At 41.6% G+C, this 19,092-nt stretch overlaps 2 protein-coding genes across 2 annotated transcripts; both read right to left on the reverse strand.

The window, feature by feature from the left end:
• Positions 1-5,030: 5,030 nt before the first annotated feature.
• Positions 5,031-6,930, reverse strand: LOC136432558 (5-hydroxytryptamine receptor 3A-like). Its single transcript, XM_066423930.1, has 3 exons — positions 6,723-6,930; positions 6,234-6,366; positions 5,031-6,127 (listed from the first exon to the last, which is right to left on the reverse strand). Exons 1-3 carry the CDS (start codon positions 6,928-6,930, stop codon positions 5,695-5,697), a joined length of 774 nt encoding a protein of 257 aa, XP_066280027.1. The 3' UTR covers positions 5,031-5,694.
• A 33-nt stretch (positions 6,931-6,963) lies between these two features.
• On the reverse strand, positions 6,964-18,607 carry LOC136432557 (uncharacterized). Its single transcript, XM_066423929.1, has 14 exons — positions 18,256-18,607; positions 16,211-16,288; positions 15,506-15,712; positions 14,534-14,662; positions 13,592-13,717; positions 13,225-13,438; positions 11,738-11,892; positions 11,385-11,618; positions 10,850-11,053; positions 10,134-10,258; positions 9,854-9,898; positions 8,197-8,306; positions 7,725-7,906; positions 6,964-7,061 (listed from the first exon to the last, which is right to left on the reverse strand). Exons 2-14 carry the CDS (start codon positions 16,278-16,280, stop codon positions 7,003-7,005), a joined length of 1,860 nt encoding a protein of 619 aa, XP_066280026.1. The 5' UTR covers positions 16,281-16,288; positions 18,256-18,607; the 3' UTR covers positions 6,964-7,002.
• Between the last annotated feature and the right edge of the window lie 485 nt (positions 18,608-19,092).

Consider the following 19,092-nt stretch of genomic DNA (forward strand, 5'->3'; position numbering starts at 1 on the left):
AAGCCAAAGAACAATTGTTATCAGTGACCATCGTTTACATCAATCATGCAAATCAAGACCTCATTTGCATGAAGCATTGCTAGAATAGTCTTTTTTTTATTAAGATGAGACTTTCATGATTTAAAGAAATCTGTTATTTGGGCGGAGAAGGTGATCAACTGATTAATTTATGCAAATGAGAACATTATTTGCATGAATGAGAAACATTTATGATATGTCAGTCGGAAAGGTCAACATCATTTTGCGAAGGTATAAGGTAGTAGAGCTCTAGTTTATTTTACGCATAGCCACACCTAAACTTATATCCCCTTGACACCCTGGAGGCATAACGAAAGGTCACCCACGGAAATGGTGCCTTTGAAAAGGACGTGCTTCATGCTGCCATGTTGTTGTTGGTACGACATTAATATTCAAGTACGTCGTAGTTGGAGCGATCTATGTACGTAGTCATGGTTGGCTAAACTGCGTGGTTGTTGGTTGAATTACAAGAACGTACAAATATAACAAATCCACCGACTGTGACTAGATATGATAATCTGATCGCGTCTATCAATTATCCCTCCTTGTCACGTACATGCGTATTTCGCCCAAATAAACTAATTTGAGAACAAGCTTTTAGTAACTTTCGAGCGTAACACGATGTATTTAAAAACAGAATAAGTCATTGAGGGCATTTGCGTCAGACAATAACTTAAGAAAACTGTTCTAGTCTTTATTAACAGAAGCAACCGCCTAGATCGAAATGCCAACTTCATGACTTTCCAAAGATGTGGCTTAAGTTTTAAATCTAGTTAAAAGCGACATAAGAAACTTCTTTCTTTCAATCAATCCTAGAATCTGTACAGTAAATATATTCCCACCTGTGACATAGAATGGACGACAAATGCAGAGATCTTAGCTTGCAGTGTCGATCTGTCACGTATTCACTTCCGTCTGAAATGTTGTCCGACCTGTCTGTTCACCCGAGGCAAACCGTACTAATGTCAAAGTTCCGCCTCTACCTCGCCTCGAGTGAAGCCGACTATGTCAGTTATGCAAGACGGTGCAAATACCAATTTTCGTGTATTTGAAAAAGATACTGTGAAATTATAGATGAAACATCATCAGATGACATGTAGCTTTAATTTATACCCTCCATTAGTAATAAAAGTTTCTGGCATCTGAACCAGTGAAATGTGAAACCATAAAATTTCCTCATTAATTGAAAGACGTTAAAAGTTATCTGTCAGCAAACAGATGAAGAAAATAGCATCTCCAGAACAAATGCAAAACAGTTATGTCATTTATCAATTCATACAAATGAGAACATTATGTGCATAATCAATGAGAAAAATCTATGATACGTCAGTCGAAAAGGACAACATCATCTGGCGACGGTATGAGGTCGTGGAGCTTTAGTTTATTCTACGTCTAAGACCATGTTGATTTGATTATGTAGATGGCATACGCGCGTACATCAATTTTCGTCCGTTTCCAAAACAAAGTTTCGGCCATACTGTAGATCGTAAAAAGTAGCTTCAACAGACATGCTGTAAATTGCAAAAAAAAAATGTAATTTCGGAAAACGGATACTAATGTCGTAGAATGCCAAAGTAAATTACGAAGTCAAAAAAATATTAAGTTTTGAAAGAACAAAACTAAAGAATCTATATTTCGGTATACCATAGTCTTGTTCAACCTTCCTGACCACGTAGATTTCAGAATGAAGGCAACTCTTTTTTGCCAAAGTTTTCTTTTTATTCGCACGCTCGCATCAGTTTTGGGGTCCACAGAGGATGTCATCCATATAATCAAATCAAACATGGCCCTGCAAACAGATCAATACCATAGCATCTCCAGAACAGATGCAAAAACATGTATGTCTGCATTGAACTGATTTTATCAGTAGTGAGAACGCACAAAAGTTCGCGCCAACAACTCGGTGCTGAAAGATTTGTGTATTTAAAGAACACTCCTAAAGATGATAAAAAGAAGAAAGCTCCAGTATTTTGGTCATGTCACACGAGCCCAGAAAATCTCTACCCACACCTTGCAAGGGAAGATCTGTGGCACCAGCAGTGGAAGATGGGGAGATGACATCAGGGACTGGACAGGAAGGTCACTGACAGACTACACACAGAGGGCTAGAGAAGGATAGAGAAGGATGGAAGAAGCTTGTGCTGGAAGTGATCATAGTCCATGGCCCTCAAGATGAGGATGAGACTAGGTGAGGTGAGGTGACTAATGGACATGCCTGAGTTCATCGTTAACATTGAGATCCTAGGGCGGCAAGTTTAGATCTGAATTTGCACCGTTTACCATTAAAGAAGCTAAGACATAAAGTCCCAAAACATAATTTAGTTTGTTCATCATGTTTGACGTCATCTTGTTTTATTTCCCCTTTCATTAATCTTTTGAACAAAAGCTACACAACTATCATTATGGCAATTCCAGAGGAAAAAAGTACGATAGTGTGCCAGAGTGTGCAATGACAAGTACGGACTAACGTGTGTGCTGAACACAAACATTTCATCATGGCCAATGCCTATTAGATAGGTTGAAGACTGGCCACTAACCGGACGAGTCTGTACAAAGTATAGAAATATGTAGATTGAATAATGATAAACAACATTTATACCATTCGCCATGTGTCAGTGTTTCCTCTGAAGAGATGATTGGTGTACATGTGTATCTCGTCGTTTATATTGGCGCTAGAAAACTACTCATTTTTAGCTGTGCTTCTTTTCAAACCTGATATAGAATCGTACATGCGAGCCGGAGACCTCATACTTCCGTATATATGGAACGTTCTGTAAATCTCTTTTTTTCTGGTCTCATTGATTATGCAATTAAGATTCTTATTAACATAATCTATTCTACATATAGGTCCACCAAAATTACTGTTCTGTCATTGTTTTTGTATCAATTAGGAATTACGTAGATACTTAATCTTTTTCAAAAGTTTTTAGTCAAGCCCTCTTGAGATCTTTCCAAAAGCATCTTGAGATCGTTGCAAAGCATCTTGAGATCTTTTCAATCTATCTTATCATAACTTCAAGGTATCTTGAGACTTTTACCAACTATTTTGAGATTTTTCAAGATTTACCACAAAATCTCAAGATGTTTGGAATGGATCTCAAGACCATTTGATTTTCAACGCGTTGTGAAATTGTTCCAGAAAATATGAGCTTTGTAAGTTGAAGATGTAAAAGCCTAGAAGCAGTTGCCAAAAGTGCTTAGTCTCTCCATAATCAATCTGTTCGTTGTTATACAGAAACACAGATTGCATTCCAACAAAGAACATGACAACAAATTACCCTTCACACCTTGATTTATTTACGAATTCTGGATAACACGGCACTCACATGACAAAAATTAGAGATATCAAGAAAACTGAGTAAGTTATGAAGTCCATATGGCCTTCTGCTTTAGATTTTGTGACTTGGCTAACTTACAGATAGGACACCAGCTGGATAGCCTAATGTATTCACTTTACATACATGTACATCAAATCTTAAATGCTCTTTAAAAGTTGGTAAAAAAAGTTAGAGCTGGTCGGATCCAACCAAGGTGACTGTGGAAAAAAACTGAATAGTTTAATATGAGATTTAAAAAAACATATTATATACTAAACAGGACCACTGCATGTCCAAGACTAAAGATACAAAAAAACTGAAGTTCTGCTGCAGTACCAAGGTCAGCCGATAAGAGGCTAAAATCGACCTTCTCCGTCGGGTTCACAACACCTACACACACTAAATATGATCACAATCTATCCAATGGTTCTAACATAACATAACATAACATAACATAACATAACATAACATAACATAACATAAGATAATTATAACCTAACCTAACCTAACATAACATAACATAACATAACATAATGAGAATTAACTAAGCCATGTCCTAACATGATCTCTGCTTATATATATATGTCTGTCTGTATCAGAAAGTTCTTTAGAATTGAAAAAAAACTGCACCCTCTCATGTAACGGTTATGTTACAACAAAAAAAGTGATTCAAAAAGTGGTCAATATGGAGTAATGATGACCCTTCTGATTGGTCAAACCCATCTGGCTACTAGTATATGATAAGCTACTATGATGTCTCATACGCTAGCATAACCTCATTTTACCTTATCGAATATGTAGATAGCATAACATATAATATCATAGCACAGTGTAACATGACATGACATTATATGGCAGAGTAAAATGATATATCATAGCACATAATCCAACATAACATGATACATGTAGAACCCAACTTTAGCCACACTGACTTGATTGTATGGATAACATCATCAGCTTTCACATTACTTTTTACTGGTTTCCAAATTGAAAATCATGCCCATTCGGAATTAAAGGCAAAGGTTCACTAAAGCTGTTCAGATATCATTTTGCTTATCTGATTTAAACACAAAACGTTTGGAAACTTGATCTCGGTTGGTTATCAAATTTATATCTGTTGTTAATTCATGAGTTATATCATTTATCATTCAATGGCTTACCTACTACCCTTAACATTGTTGTCACATTGGTTATGATGATACATGTCCATTCATGGATTGAGCACCAGCGTTACTTATGACAATGGTTGCCCAAAGAGTGACGAAAGTTTCCAAAGCCATGTTTCCTCCTTTTTGTATCATAGCATTGTGTCTCATATTATTGAAAAGCTTGTTGTTTATTGGCCTTTGTTGTAATACCTCAACCCAACTATGGTGTCGGCCTCTTAAATGTATGATCATAGCAATAAATACGCTTCCCAACGATATATAAAACTACTATTGGTGACATAACCAGGGGAATATGATTGACCGAAACTCAAGTTTTATAACTTGTGTTCAGTATGCATCCTCACCAAAACAAGTTCATTGGCAATGCCATATCAACGAAGTAGAGTGGGACTAAACAGAGTGATAGAAGAGAGAGGGAGAGAGAGACACAGAGAACACAAATAAACAACTTCGTTTTGTTTCTTATGTTTGATACAGCATTCATGATCAGTCAGATTTGAACATTTAGGCATATCGTGTTTTGGGGGGGGGGGGGCATTTTCTTTTTCGCGCATTTGCACCTATTTTTGGGGTGTCCTGAGGGTGTTATCCATAAAACTCAGTCAAGGTGGCCTTTAATACCAAACGTAACAACCGTCGTAACACAACATGACATGACATTGTATGGCATGATATATGACAAAACACATCAACAGGGAAGTTGTAACTCTGAACAATCTATCATGCGATGTAAAGTTAAGATGAAAAACCTGTAGCCCAAAAATTTAACCGTGGATTACCAATGCATGTCATTCAAACTGTACATAACTTTATGTCCTATTATAGTTGTAAACTTATACAATCTTGATTTGACCTATAAACATGCACCCAAAACTTCATTTGTTGGCCTTTCTCGGATAGATATAAGAAGTGGCACTTTTTTAAAGTCAATTCGTTTTGGCTTTCCTTGTAACGGGCCAACCTAAAGTCCAAATTACAGTGTAATTTTAGTAGACCCTACTTCCTCTGAATTCATACGAAATTTTGTGTATATTCTGGACTGTTCATGTTCAATGTCGAAGCCAATAGTGGTACGTAAATATCAGTATCAAATGTCATGACAACAAAGAGCATGCCATGACATGGTTAGAAAAACATTCTGCCTCTGTCATCAAACACCAGCTCGTAATCTTGTGTGTGTGTTTTTTTTTTCAGCTCGGGATGATCCGAGGGCGACCAATGAGCAGAGTACACGGTACGGCCACAGCGATGGCGATGATATACAGGACCAGGCTCAACCTGTCCAGAACGTTTGCCAACAAAGCGTACTCTGCAACTTCTTTGTCATCATCATCATCATCATCATCACCACTGCTTGTCTTGGCCAGAGCATCGATGCTGCCAGACAATTTCCTAACACTGACCTCCAACTTATCTATGCTTCCCTTCAGCCCAATAAGCGTAGCTCCGACCTCATTGTTCACGTTCTGAGGTGGGTCGTCTCCTCCGGCAGATGGGCCATCGCCGTCCATCTTGAAGGACTGGTTGCTATGTCCTTCGATGTCAGTTACTTTGTTGCTTTCTCTGTAGCGTGCTGACTTTTCATTTTTCAGCTTCTTGGTCAAGTCTCCCATCAATAGAGCCCTAAAGCATGGAAAAAATTTCATCACGTTAAAGGATGAGTACGTATTATGATTTGTAAACCATTGTATATTTGAGGAATTTTCTTGTATTTGAACATTTCCCATACCTTGCTAAGAGCTTCAAGAAGAGCGTCCGGGCCCATTTTGGGACGGGTCCCTTCTTGTCGTGAATGATGATGATGAAAAGAGTCGTCAGCATGAAGAGAGCCATCAGAGCCATGCACACAATGATCAGCATAGCTGGAAGAGAAGGAAAAAGGACACCGTAAGATAGCTCGCACGTGATAAATGATATCATTAATGGTACATGTACATTGCTACATTTAGTTCTGATAGAAAAATTATCTGCAACGACAATAATTCTATCCTCCGCAGTTAAACATTTAGGGCCCGCGGCCGGTCACATACGTCGTGTGATCGCAAACTGAGGGCATTCTTGTGATAGTCACCCATGTATCCTGCATAATATCTTATTACGGAAAGGCTGCCTTAGATGACCTTGTTGACGGTTGGTTCTTTCACAGAAAATTCTATTACCTACGACGAGTGGGACCACGCCGTTAGTGAGTATGAAAAGATTTGGAGAGTCAGCTCACCAATGAACGGTAGGGTACTTGACACGGGTAAGAAGCCTGTGACGACCACTAGCGACACCACCATGGACAGCAGCATGGTAACGCCGAACCCAATCCTGTCGCCTTTGTCGATGGGCATGATGAAGGTGATGACCATGAGGATGATGAGGATGAGGCAGGGAGAGATGGTTGTGAAGTAATGGTAGGTGGGATCTCGTTTGAGTGTCATAGTCAGACAGGCCGTGTTGTTGATGGCTGACAGGGTTGTTTTACCGCTCCACTCCCCCGTGACAATGTCAGCCTAGTCGTTTTGGCAGGTCAGGAAGTTGCTGTCTTTATGTGTTGCTGAGTCGGAACAGTCTTGAAAAGAAAGGGTTAAACTATTTGTTATATTCAAGGGTCGGTGGTCTTATGTTTGTATGGAAAGTCACCACCAACTGACTAGCTGATATATTCATCATAACGTTTATCTCAACACGTGTCTGTATCACTGTCGTAACAAAGTCGAGATAAAGTCGAGATAAAGTCGAGATAACATTTCCAAAGGAATCCACAATTCTAATGGACAGCAAACACCTTCACTGTAGTTCTACATTATGATATTTATTACTGTACAACCGGTACCGTTTTCTTTTAGTAAAGTTTTCAACAGCCTTACAGAAAACTGGACCATCGTATACATGCTAGCACGCCTTTATCAAAGTCAATCTGTTATCTTGCATGTTGGACCTGGAGCTCAGAACAGCTTCAGTGTCTGTCTATTCCCGTGTGTGTGTGTGTTTGTGTGTGTGTGTGTTTGTGTGTGTGTGTATGTGTGTGTGTGTGTGTGTGTGTGTGTGTCTGTGTGTCTGTGTGTTTGTGTGCGCGTACGTGCGCGCGCGTGTGTTTGTGATATATGCATATTATTAGATAAGCAAACGTTTGCATTTATCAATGTGTGTTGCGTGATGGGTCTTGAGTGAGATGACATGAACTCATCTATGGTACGTACGTTGAGGTGTAGAAATATCTAGACTGCCATACCTATTGTGAACTCTTCTCCAGCTGTCCAGCAGACCGCACATGTCATGTTGTCCTGGGGGAAGAGGAAAGGATCCAGGGTGCACGTGGTGGTAGTCAGTGATGCTATAGGCCAGGTGACCTTACCCGTATGCTCCATTTTCACCTCTGTCCTGGGGAACTCGCCGCTATACTCCGTGTCCGCGCTGATAGAAAAACATACTTGACTTTGAAAATTATTTTTCCCAGAAGATTGCTAAATGCAGTGTTATGAGACGTAAAAATATGCTACAACGAGTGACGATGTATATAACGTTCACGTAACTTTTAGTAATACATGCATGTCTTAACTGCAGTCACAGATAGTAAAGAATGTTGTGCGCAAGAAAGTAATATGAAGGGACAGAGAGATTGTCAAGTAGCAGCATGCTGCTGCTGATCTACGACCATAGGAGACTTTGGGTTGAGCGTGACGGCGGAATGACAAAACATTTACTTTCTCTCCAGTGTCAATGTTGGTCTCCAGACTTGACCGTAATCGACGAAGGTACGATCTAACTCTCCATATCTTCTGCGCTCCCATCTCAGTCGATCATCCAACCACGTCTGTAACATACAAACACATATATAAAGATATAGATAATCCTCATTACATATGCAAATTCAGTCCCAATTTGCATAACTTGCAATTCATTGAGTACATCTCTGTCTAAGCTACCTGCATAGTAAGTAACATGAAAATCTGTTGCTCCTTTCTTCAGTTATTCTCCTTAGAAGATTTTGACAAATACGCCATTGTAGTTCTAGTAACACATACCAGGGGGCCCAAAATCAACATTGACCTTTCTCCTCCCAACACCTACCCACATACCAAATATCATTTCAATCCATTTAGACGTTCTTCAGTTATGCTGACTTCAAGCATCCGGACGCACAAACATACACACACGCAAACACACATGCAAGCACACGCAAAACAGTATCTCCATGAAAAAAAATTCATGGAGATAATAATTGTATTCGATATGTATTTGTAGTTAGATATGTAAACCGTGATGAACTTCTTACAGGTCTCTCGAGCTAGTATTAAGACTAGTACATTAGGATAATATGCAACAGTACATACTCTATATGTAGAAGTACGGGCGGACACATATCTATAAACCTAGGGCATCAGTACTTGCACAGTCTGTAATCTGTTCCACGACAGTGCCTAATTAGTTATTGTTATCTTCAGATACTAAGTTTTAATATCGCGATTCTTCAACTTTCTCCCAAAACCGTTATCATCGTTGTGACGAATAATAGCCACGAGGCTCCTCATACAATGAAATCATTATATTCGGATTATACAGTAGAATCCGCTTAACTGCACCACCCATTTGTCAGCGTTTTTGGTGCAATTATCCGGCTGGTGCGATTATGCGAAATGCCCAGCTGGACCGCACCACCATGGGCGAGGGCGTGTATTGTTAGTCAGAAACACTAGCACAAAGAAAACAGACGGAATTATTCAGTTATTAACTTTATTTATTGACCCTTTGCTTAAAATAAAGAAATGACTACGAACCTCTTTTGATTTTGCATTCTTTCATTTTTCCATGCGATCTACCGCATTACAACACACGTAGTGTTACAGGGGAGACATTCTGAAACATCGTCATGGGATAACAGTTTCTGTGTTACACTACGTAGAGTGCAGTTGTCGATTTACGTAAATCATGTACCGCCATGAAACTATGAATTGAAACTAAAACTTGGTTACTGATTACGGGTGACCCGCCCGGGACCTCCCATACGATTCCTATCAACGTAACTGTCAATGCAGACCGCCTTCTTTTGCTACTCAAAACAGTTTTGAACATATTGGCGGTATTGCGCCTTTACACCGGTAGGTATCGGCTCATTTGTACCGCGTTTGCCGATTTGAGCGCACCTTTTCAGTTAACTTGTCGAGGATTTTTGAAAAAAATTGGTGCAGTTATCCGGCATTGGTGACCATGCGCGGTGCAGATATGCGGAGTCACTAACAATGCAGTGAATGGGAACCGGTTTTGGATATTGGGATTCGGTGCAATTAAATGGAAGGTGCGTTTATCCGAGGTGCAATTAAGTGGCTTCGTCTGTATATAAATAAGGAACAATGAACTTACGTATTCCGCTTTGAATGACGTTACTATCTGTTCTTCCTTTTCATCCTGAAAGAAATTGACGAAATAGACGCCATTACGATTGTCAATTTGAAGGACAGAAGCCTTACGTAAGGGCTTGTAATTCATATTGCCTAAACGCATGTCTAATCTGGACGTAAGCGTAAATGCAATTTGTAAGTAATGCACATGATGACAATACACTCTATAGCTACAGACACAAGGTTGGTATCGATGACATTACAACATTGGGAAATTCTGCCATTTGATATTTTTCACTTACCAATTTGATGATGTTGACAACATATGCCTTTACTTTCAAATTCAAACTAGACGTCGTTGGAGACACCGCCTTGTCGTAGACATTCCCGCTCAGAAGGTCCTTGTTGAGCTTGAATTTGTGGTCGACTGCAACACAAGTATTACTCACAATGTTAGTATTAGCCTCAGTTGAATTCTGGGTTACAGTAAGCTTATACTTTGGGGTTCTGTGTGCAAAAGACTTCCTGCATAGTAAATAACATGAAAATCTGTTGCTCCTTTCTTCAGTTATTCTCCTTAGAAGATTTTGACAAATACGCCATTGCAGTTCCAGAGTCACATACCAGGGGGCCCAAAATCGACCTTGACCTTTCTCCTCTCAACACCTACCCACATACCAAATATCATTACAATCCATTTAGACGTTCTTTAGTTATTCTGCCTTTAAGCATCCGGACGCACACACATACACATACGCAAACAAACACGCAAACACACTCAGCACACACAATATCACCATGAAAAAGTCATTTTTCATGGAGATTACAACACTACTTAGCTTTGTGATCCTGCAAGTCTCACACTGACAAAAAAGAGCGGCACTGAGGATGTATATAGACGTAAACATACAGAAGAGAGAGAGAGAAAAAGAAAAACCACCCCAACCTACTACCTCACTCTCTAAGAATGGAGTACCTTTAGTTATTTGTACCTTTAGTACCTTTGGTTAGATCTTACCTTCACAGTCAGGTTTTGGTGTTTCCCAGCCGGCTTCTCCTGTTGCGTTATTGATAACACATTGTGCGTTGTTGGGCGGGGAGTCTTGCTTGAACTTGAATCCTGTGTCACAGGTGTAACTGACTCTTTCCCCAGGCCAGTAGAACTTCAGAATGGGACTCCTCTTTCCAAACCGGGGTTGCCCTGGATCTTTGCACCCTTTTCCTGGAGGAACGAGAAATGAGAAGGATGGCACTGTAAAGATATATGCATAAGCCTCCAATGCAATCTAGATCTGGATTAGTTATGATGTTCTCCATAGTTTTTGCTAACGTTACCTACGTTCAACTGGCTAGATTGATACGCTAGTATCTCGTCCACGAAGCATGCATGTTGGTACTTGTCATCTTGTCAGGTTAAAGCCTTGTTATCATTATCGATTACAAAAAATTCATAACACTACTAGTATGTACTCAATGGAGGTAAAACTATGATACACTATGATCTTTCTCAGGCTCATTACACATGCATGCATTGATATGACTTGACGACTTACCCATACAGGGAATGATGTCACAGAACTCGAATCCACTTGAAGAACCAGTGAAGCACCATGGTCTGACGTCGCCGAATGCGTCAGGATTACGGCATTTGTTATCCACAAGGTTCGCCCAGGGATACGGCGCTGTGAAGGTTGGGTCATTATCCCATCGGTCACAGTCCACCCCCGCTACAGGACCTCTGGCCTCGTCCCCTCTGTAATTCGCACCATTTCCATCGAAGCACTCCACTGTGACGAAAGCAAACGTACAAACAAGGTTCTGAAACAAAACGTCTATCTTGCTAATTTTCTTAGTCATTTGCAGATTGCCATAACATACGTCTAATAGTATATAACTGATGACTTACCACCCTCCGGTGTCGTTGAATTCCTGACGTTGTTGCAGTTGGTGTGAGGGAAAATCTCACAGCTTGGGAAAGCTGACCAAGAGTCCTCCTTTTCACACGAGAATTTCACCTCTTCACACCAAGAACGACAGGGCAGCTGTTGCCTGAGATTCGGACTAAAGAGAAAACAAACGGTCAATGGTTAATAAACTGATAATGGCATGGCAGTGACGACATTTTACTGGTTGTAGGTTTGGAACAACACCGAGTCATATTTTTCTTAACAAAAATATTTGGTCTATTGCAATACGACGGTATGACTGGCATCGTACGGATTGTGTATCCAGGTATTAGAGAACCAAATGCAGATTTGTGTTAAGCCCCGCTTACACATAGCCGAACGTGGCTCCCGAACGCTAACCGACCCAGGTTGGTGTAGTCAAGGAGGTTTTATATAAAACCTCCTTGGTGTAGTTCAGGAGCAGTCTGACCAGTTTTTAGGCCACGCATATCTTTGGCGCCGAACATGAGCCGAACATGCACCGAAAATGTCCCAACCATCTCCTAACCAGTAAATGACTGAGCCCCGAATGCTTTCTAACCTATTCCCAACCATCCCGACCTCTAGCCGCAGACTGCCGAATCTCTCCCGACTAATCCAGAACCGATTGCAGACCCTCTCGCGAATTAAGATGGACACATTAGGCGACTACTGCACGAAATGGCCTCGTATCCCGGCGTATACGTACAGGGATTCCTCCGGAAATATTCCATATCCCGGTGAGGATTTAGTGTTTCCGTTAGTTTTAACGGATACGCTAAATCCGCACCGGAATATGGAATATTTCCGGAGGAATCCCTGTACGTATACGCCGAGATACGAGGCCATTTCGTGCAGTGGTACTATCAAAAGAGGTGTCAATTTCGTTTTTAATAAAAATAATCCATTCTTCTATGTTGCTAACATCACCGAGAGATCGAATTCAGATCACGCTTAGATTTAAGACGGCTTTTAATGTTCTTCTTTGCTTTTGGTCGTGTGAAGGTCGGTGGGGATTCGTCCACGTTCTGATAGTAGTCACTTGGTTGGAAGTGAGTAAACAGAGATTTGTCTACGGCCTTGGGGTTAGTCATGGCGAGGTTTGAAACTAGTTGGGAGTAGGTAAGCAGTGGTTCTGGCCTGGTTAAGGTTCCAATTTTACTGCTGACTTACTCCCGAACACTAGCCGACCGCGCCGAACACCAGCCGAACACCAGCCAAACACCAGCCAAACACCAGCCAACCCTATTCCAGACCCACCGTCCAGAGCCGAATGTTTTAAAATCTTAAAAACTTTCGGCTGGCGACACCAGCCGACTCAGCCGAACGCCAGCCGACCACTCCTAACCATGGTCGGGGGAGGGTCGGGAGGCCATGTTCGGCTATGTGTAACCGGGGCTTTAGCAACAATAATATTCCAACAGTCACGAAATCAGTGCAGATAGGAAAGATATGTAACCTACGTTACCTGGACTCGCATCGCGGCACAATTGTGGCGCAGACTAGGTCTCTAACACGGGGGTGACACACTGAATTAGCGAGGGTACTGAGGTCGCTGAACCATGTCGAGTTTTGAATCTGGGCAACAGTTGTGTGGGTGTAGTCCAGTGGGTTGGGGAGTGTCATATTTTCGTACTCAAGGCCCCTGCACATCGTCAAAGACGATGGAATATCTTGACATGCTGCACCAAACGAAAAAGAAAGTACACCATGTAACGTTACCATAGAACAAACCCTCTAACAAAACGTTGGGAAGGTTTATTCCAATGATTCAAAGTTTCGTGTTGGAATGAATAATATAATTCCATAAGTACTAGATTCGGAAATCTACCTACCACAATTTCTTGCATCCTCATCACTACCGTCTCTGCAGTCATTGTTTCCATCACACCGTTTCCAGGCGGGAATACAGGTCACACCGTCAGCACACCGGTACTGGCCGACTGCACACTCGGAAAACACTGGGAATGAACAAATTAATACATTAGACCACACTGACTTGATTTTATGGATGCCATCCTCGGAACACTCAAGCGAGCGTGCGAAAAAAATGGAAGATGAGCAAAAAAAACAAGAAAGCCTCATTTAAAAAAATCTAAATGATCAGGAAAGTTGTATTGAACATAAGACCAGTTCAGTGCCTCATTACGACTTTGCATACTGCCCATGGCCACCTGAGTCAATCTGCGACCATGAAAAAAACTGTAATGTTAACCTTACACTATTGTCATGGACATGCGAGTGTAGGCAGACCTCGCACGACGTACATACAGCAGTTGTGTGAGGATGCAGGCTGCAATTTAGAAGAACTACGGAGAGCAATGGACGACAGGGAGGACTGGAGGAGGAGGGTGATGTTCATCCGTGACACTCTCACGACGAGATGATGACTGTCATTCCATATTTGTTCCAGTTTGTGGGTGAATGCCATGGCAAAACAGGCACTCTGAGTGCTTAGGTTTCACTGTAAACATTGTCACGTACCGTGGACGACATTTGAGACTTTGAACACACCTTTACAAAAATCAGTAAATCAGGATTGACTTTGGGGGTTGGTCGCTAAAAATGTGATTAGCATTGGTCGTAAGGGTATAAAATGCGCCACGAGGTTTCAACAAATGATACACAAGAGAGTTGATGTTCTATATTCTAAGATTTACACATATTTTCACACGGACCTACCTAATATGTATTTAACAAGAATCTGGTAGAATTCAAACGTAATGCCGCATAATCATGACACTGTGGCAGTTGACAATTAGTTAAGTTGGCAGTACCTTTATCTTCAGCTGTATAGTTAGCCTGAAATCCTTTCCTAGTTACTGACATGTCGGTAACTAGTCGAACAGTCATGACGCTGCCAGTTGACGTGACAGGATCGGGGATGCTTGTCCCACTCAGACTGGCTGTATAGGGTTCAAAATGGTTAGAGGCAGCAGTGTTCCATAGGTTGGCTGGCAGCTTACAGGATGTTGCATTTCATTTGAGATAACCTTTGACGGTTATTTCTACCTGCTAACGTTTCGTTAGCCTAGTTAGCCTACCTTCATCAAGACTGTAATACTTGCATGAATTAGGCCATATTGCAATAGACTGTGTGATGGACTTGTGTAGATTGGGAGGGGGCCAAGACCGTTCACAGAGAGACAGACAACATAAACAAGTTAAATCTACTTCAGTCGTGAACCAGGAGGGGGTCATCTCCAACCAGATTCACCGGTGGCAATGACAGTATCCAAAAGCCCAAAGCAGTATCCATTCACCCATTTGTATTTTCCAAGCAGAGGTCCGAAGGGGGCTAGGAGTAGGCGCGATTTTTAAAGTCCTCGCGGCCACTAGCCCGCTCGACCGAAACCTCTGCTTGGAGAGTATACATTTGGACACCAGTGGCCACAACATTTGTTAGTTATCTATTATCTTTTATTCTTTGAATTGTAAGTACTTTTATTGCGTGTGTGCGTGTATTTTAAACTGGAATAGAGTTAGACAGCATGTTGTTTCTTGTAGTCGAAACCATCTCACATTTGTTTTAAAAGTTCCCTGTAGGGACTGTGTGTCGACCAAAGACAACCATTTGCAATGCCCATTGCGCCTACCAAGGTCAGCGCAAATTACTGTTTGGCCGACTAACAGCCCTGACTCAACCGTTTAAGTATTTGAGGATAGGGAAAGTCACAGCATGCAACGTTGCAAAACAGACACACATCATGCTCAGCTAACCGGTTGCTGAAGAATTGTTTGTTTCTCACCAATCTCAAATGTGGAATCGGTAGTGTTTCCGTCATACACGTAAACGTAGTCATAGGTGTCCTCAACGTCAAAATCCGTGAAGGTGAGCCTGATGACTTTGGATGGAGGGACAGAGATCACGTATCGACAATCATGATCGTCAGGGTAGTTGTTTGGGTAGTTTGTGCTGTTGAAGGAACCGCTATCATCTGTGAGGCTTTCACAAACTGATAAGAGAGAAGGAAAGAAATGATTGGACATGTTCGATGATATATCTGATATGTGCAAGGCCTTCCAATCCCACTGTGCCAAATGCAACCTACATCGAATTTAAGTTCATTCGTTTTTCACATCATGAATGCATTTTGAGTGAATGAGAAGGTACAAAACAATTCCCATTCTAACGGCATAAATCCGAGCAAAGAAAAATGGTGCATTAATGTATATTTCTAAGTTACTCCCATGCTAGATTTCATGTCCTTTTAAAAGCTTTGATATCATGAGATCGGATATAAATCATAGGGGATTTAAAAGGGAGATGAAAACTACATAATATACCTTTTAAAGGCAGGAAAAAAGATGACATGAATTCCTTATCACATGTCGAACCCCAATACCAGATATAACGCCATCTAGTAACATATCAATTGTGTGATACCTTCTGGATATACACGAAATGACAGCGATAACAACAAAGGGAAGTGAAATGGAGCACAATTACTTACGTGTTTGGGAGGATACGCCATTAGATAGCAGGCAGCAAGCGATCACGCCAAGCCACCCTGGTGCCCGCATAATGAGCACTACTTATGGGTAATAGAGATGACGTTTCGTTAGACTTGTAAGAACTAACACAGTACCAGCAGGAAATGTCACCAATTCAAAACGTTTACCTAAAACGAGAAAGAAAAAGAATCCGGGTTTGATTGATAGGAAAAGTGATAGGAGAAGACATAAAAAGAGACGGAAAGGACAGTGACGCATCACTGTGACACACAAACACACTCGTGTACACGCGTACATACATACATACATACATACATACATACATACATACAAACATACATACATACATACATACAAACATGCACACACATTGGCGCAGGAACAATAAGATCTGTAGATCTTCATGTGTTCAATGCTCCAGTTAGTGAAAGGTCTTTCAGACAACATATACCCACTACCGCCGGGGAAAGCCGTGATCCCCCCCCCCCTCACGACATTGACCAAGTTTGCTTCACTTATGATTGATTCACTCAGAAACTTGTTTTTCAGTTTGAAGACACAAACCGTCATGCCATCATCTCTTAAAACAAACACGAATATTTTTTAAGCAATAAAGGTTTTTTTCTGCCAATCTAGGAATTGTAAAAAGGGGAAACATATTCTCGGAGTAGCCGGGATTTTCGGTCCCCTCACCAGAAGTTGAACAAGTATTCATATGACCATGATAACCCAAACAAGTTTCAAAACTGTTTGTATTATGTTTACAAGGTAGAACAAACTTATATAAAAACACTGTAACTCATGAAAAAGTATTTGAAGACAAAGTCGCACAAACCTAGCCTCCTTTGCAGGCCTGTCGGGCGGCGCCGGCGTTTATTTTTTGGGGGGAGCACTGATTCGCGATTTTCAACTAATATCGGGGCCAGGGCAAAGGAGGCAAAGGAGGCAAAGGAGGCTAACACAGACCAGTCTTTTTTCCTATTTGTGGTCACCTTTTTTCGGTACATGCAAGGGTACATGCTTATCATCATTTCCGCTTTACTTAGGAATCCCTGTACAGCCACTTTACTTATTTTCCAAGCAGAGACCTCTGCTATGAGAATTACTTTACCAAGAAAACACTGTAAGGTACCCAAGTTGGGTTAAGTTGGTAGTCATGTCACTGGAGAACAATGGTCCATTAACGTGGTTTTGTAAGTTTGCAGGATAGTGTGACGGCCGTGCCTTTACAGTATGTGCAACAAAGCGGTCATGTGCAGGGACCCCCTGGATTGTTTACACAACAAGAGATGAGTCGAGAGGGACTTGGGAATCCTGGTGGACGAGGAACTGAACGTTAACAACCACATATCCATAGCCAGTAAAGCAAATCAGATATCAAACAGGCTGGATGGAGGACGTTTGAATGTGTACGTAGACAGAGAGGTCTTCTTACTCCGAATGATAACCGAGTGGTCACGTGGTTGGACATGTAACCTGCCAGATAGAGGAAGTGGTAGCGGCACCAAGCGTGAACACATTTAAAGCGAGACTGGATATATATAATCATATGGGAAGACATCCAAACATGTACCACTACAAGGCTCTGGACAACCCACACAGACCAGAGAAAAAGAGCAGCCCAAAACTGGAACTGCATGATTCCTACATGGCCCAAGACGACCTAAAAATATCGACGCCGGAGACGTCTCGGACAATAACAGTCGGACGACTAGACGACGCCTAGACCACTGTCGTCGGCCTTAAGCGGGCCTATGATTCGAGGGCAACGCTGATGCGTCGACCCGCATCAGTAGTCACGAGGGGGCCCGTGGGGGGTGTAGCTGACCTAGACATCGCAGTCAAAAGTATCTCCGTGATATACACAAAGCGTTGACTGATATAAAGCATGTAAAGTCACATTTTAGAGTTGAAATAAGTTTTAAGGAAATCGAAATCAAACCCCAGAACAAGAAGTATGCTAAGTGACTGCCGATAGCTTATTTACACATCACAACCAAAATATAATACCATACAGAGCAACATGGTGGTCTTTGTATCTCACCTTGGTTAGGTCAAGATGAAGACTTTGGTACGGTCTCTGAACTCAGTGAAGTGTCTGTCTGTGGTATGTAGACACCTGTGCCTTGATCTGAAGCTACGAGTGGCCGTCTACCCGCAGACTGCCGACGGCAGTGTCAAAATCGCCCCGCTTTTATTTCCTCAAAGTCAAAGTCGGACCGCCACAGGTGCGCCATGCTTACTGAGGCGTGGTGCCGGCGTCTTCGTGGAAGAAAGTTATTTGCGTCAACTTGGCACGAGGGTCTGCATGGGGTTCTCGCCAACGCTTTACGGTTGAATTCAGAAGAACCCCCTACGTATTACCGTCTAAAATCAAGGAAGGCACTTACGCAAAATTTGGTCGCCTCGCTTCGAATTACGTGAATAAGACGGCTTTCCCTACGAAATAAAAATAGGCTGCCTACACCTTTAACACTCCGGGTAAAGAGCATGCAGACCCTCTACTAAGCGTGCCCAGACTGAGAAGTTTCAAACAGCATTTGTTTGCAATTACGCTAAGAAAAAGTTACCGTAGACTTTGTTGGATCTCGTTATGCAATCACACGGATACAGTAGATGCTGCTGATCTTGTTTTCTAGGATTGTGTTTAGTCCATTGTGCTCACTCCGGTGGAGGTGGTGGAAGAGAGATCGTATTACTTCAAGCACAACTACAAGGAGCACATTACTCAATATTCATGATGGACTATACTAAGTTGAATAGATTGGAGGGAGTGCCAACAAATATCTTACTTCATGTATTAACAGACTGTATCCTAGGTGCCGGGCAGTAGCGGGGCCTAGCCTACTTTATCCTTTATATACACACCGACCGACGTAGA

This window comes from Branchiostoma lanceolatum, chromosome 4, assembly GCF_035083965.1.
Source record: "Branchiostoma lanceolatum isolate klBraLanc5 chromosome 4, klBraLanc5.hap2, whole genome shotgun sequence".
Taxonomy (NCBI): domain Eukaryota; kingdom Metazoa; phylum Chordata; class Leptocardii; order Amphioxiformes; family Branchiostomatidae; genus Branchiostoma; species Branchiostoma lanceolatum.

Excerpts from the sequence above, each read along its gene's own strand:
- LOC136432558 (XM_066423930.1), bottom strand. The coding sequence starts at position 6,930 with ATGACACTCAAACGAGATCCCACCTACCATTACTTCACAACCATCTCT. Across the intron at positions 6,367-6,722 it reads AAGTACCCTACCGTTCATTG|CTATGCTGATCATTGTGTGC; the intron begins GTGAGCTGACTC and ends CTTCTCTTCCAG. Across the intron at positions 6,128-6,233 it reads TTCTTGAAGCTCTTAGCAAG|GGCTCTATTGATGGGAGACT; the intron begins GTATGGGAAATG and ends TCCATGCTTTAG.
- LOC136432557 (XM_066423929.1), bottom strand. The coding sequence starts at position 16,280 with ATGCGGGCACCAGGGTGGCTTGGCGTGATCGCTTGCTGCCTGCTATCT. Across the intron at positions 11,893-13,224 it reads GTGCCGCGATGCGAGTCCAG|TCCGAATCTCAGGCAACAGC; the intron begins GTAACGTAGGTT and ends TTTTCTCTTTAG. Across the intron at positions 9,899-10,133 it reads TTGTCAACATCATCAAATTG|GATGAAAAGGAAGAACAGAT; the intron begins GTAAGTGAAAAA and ends AATTTCTTTCAG.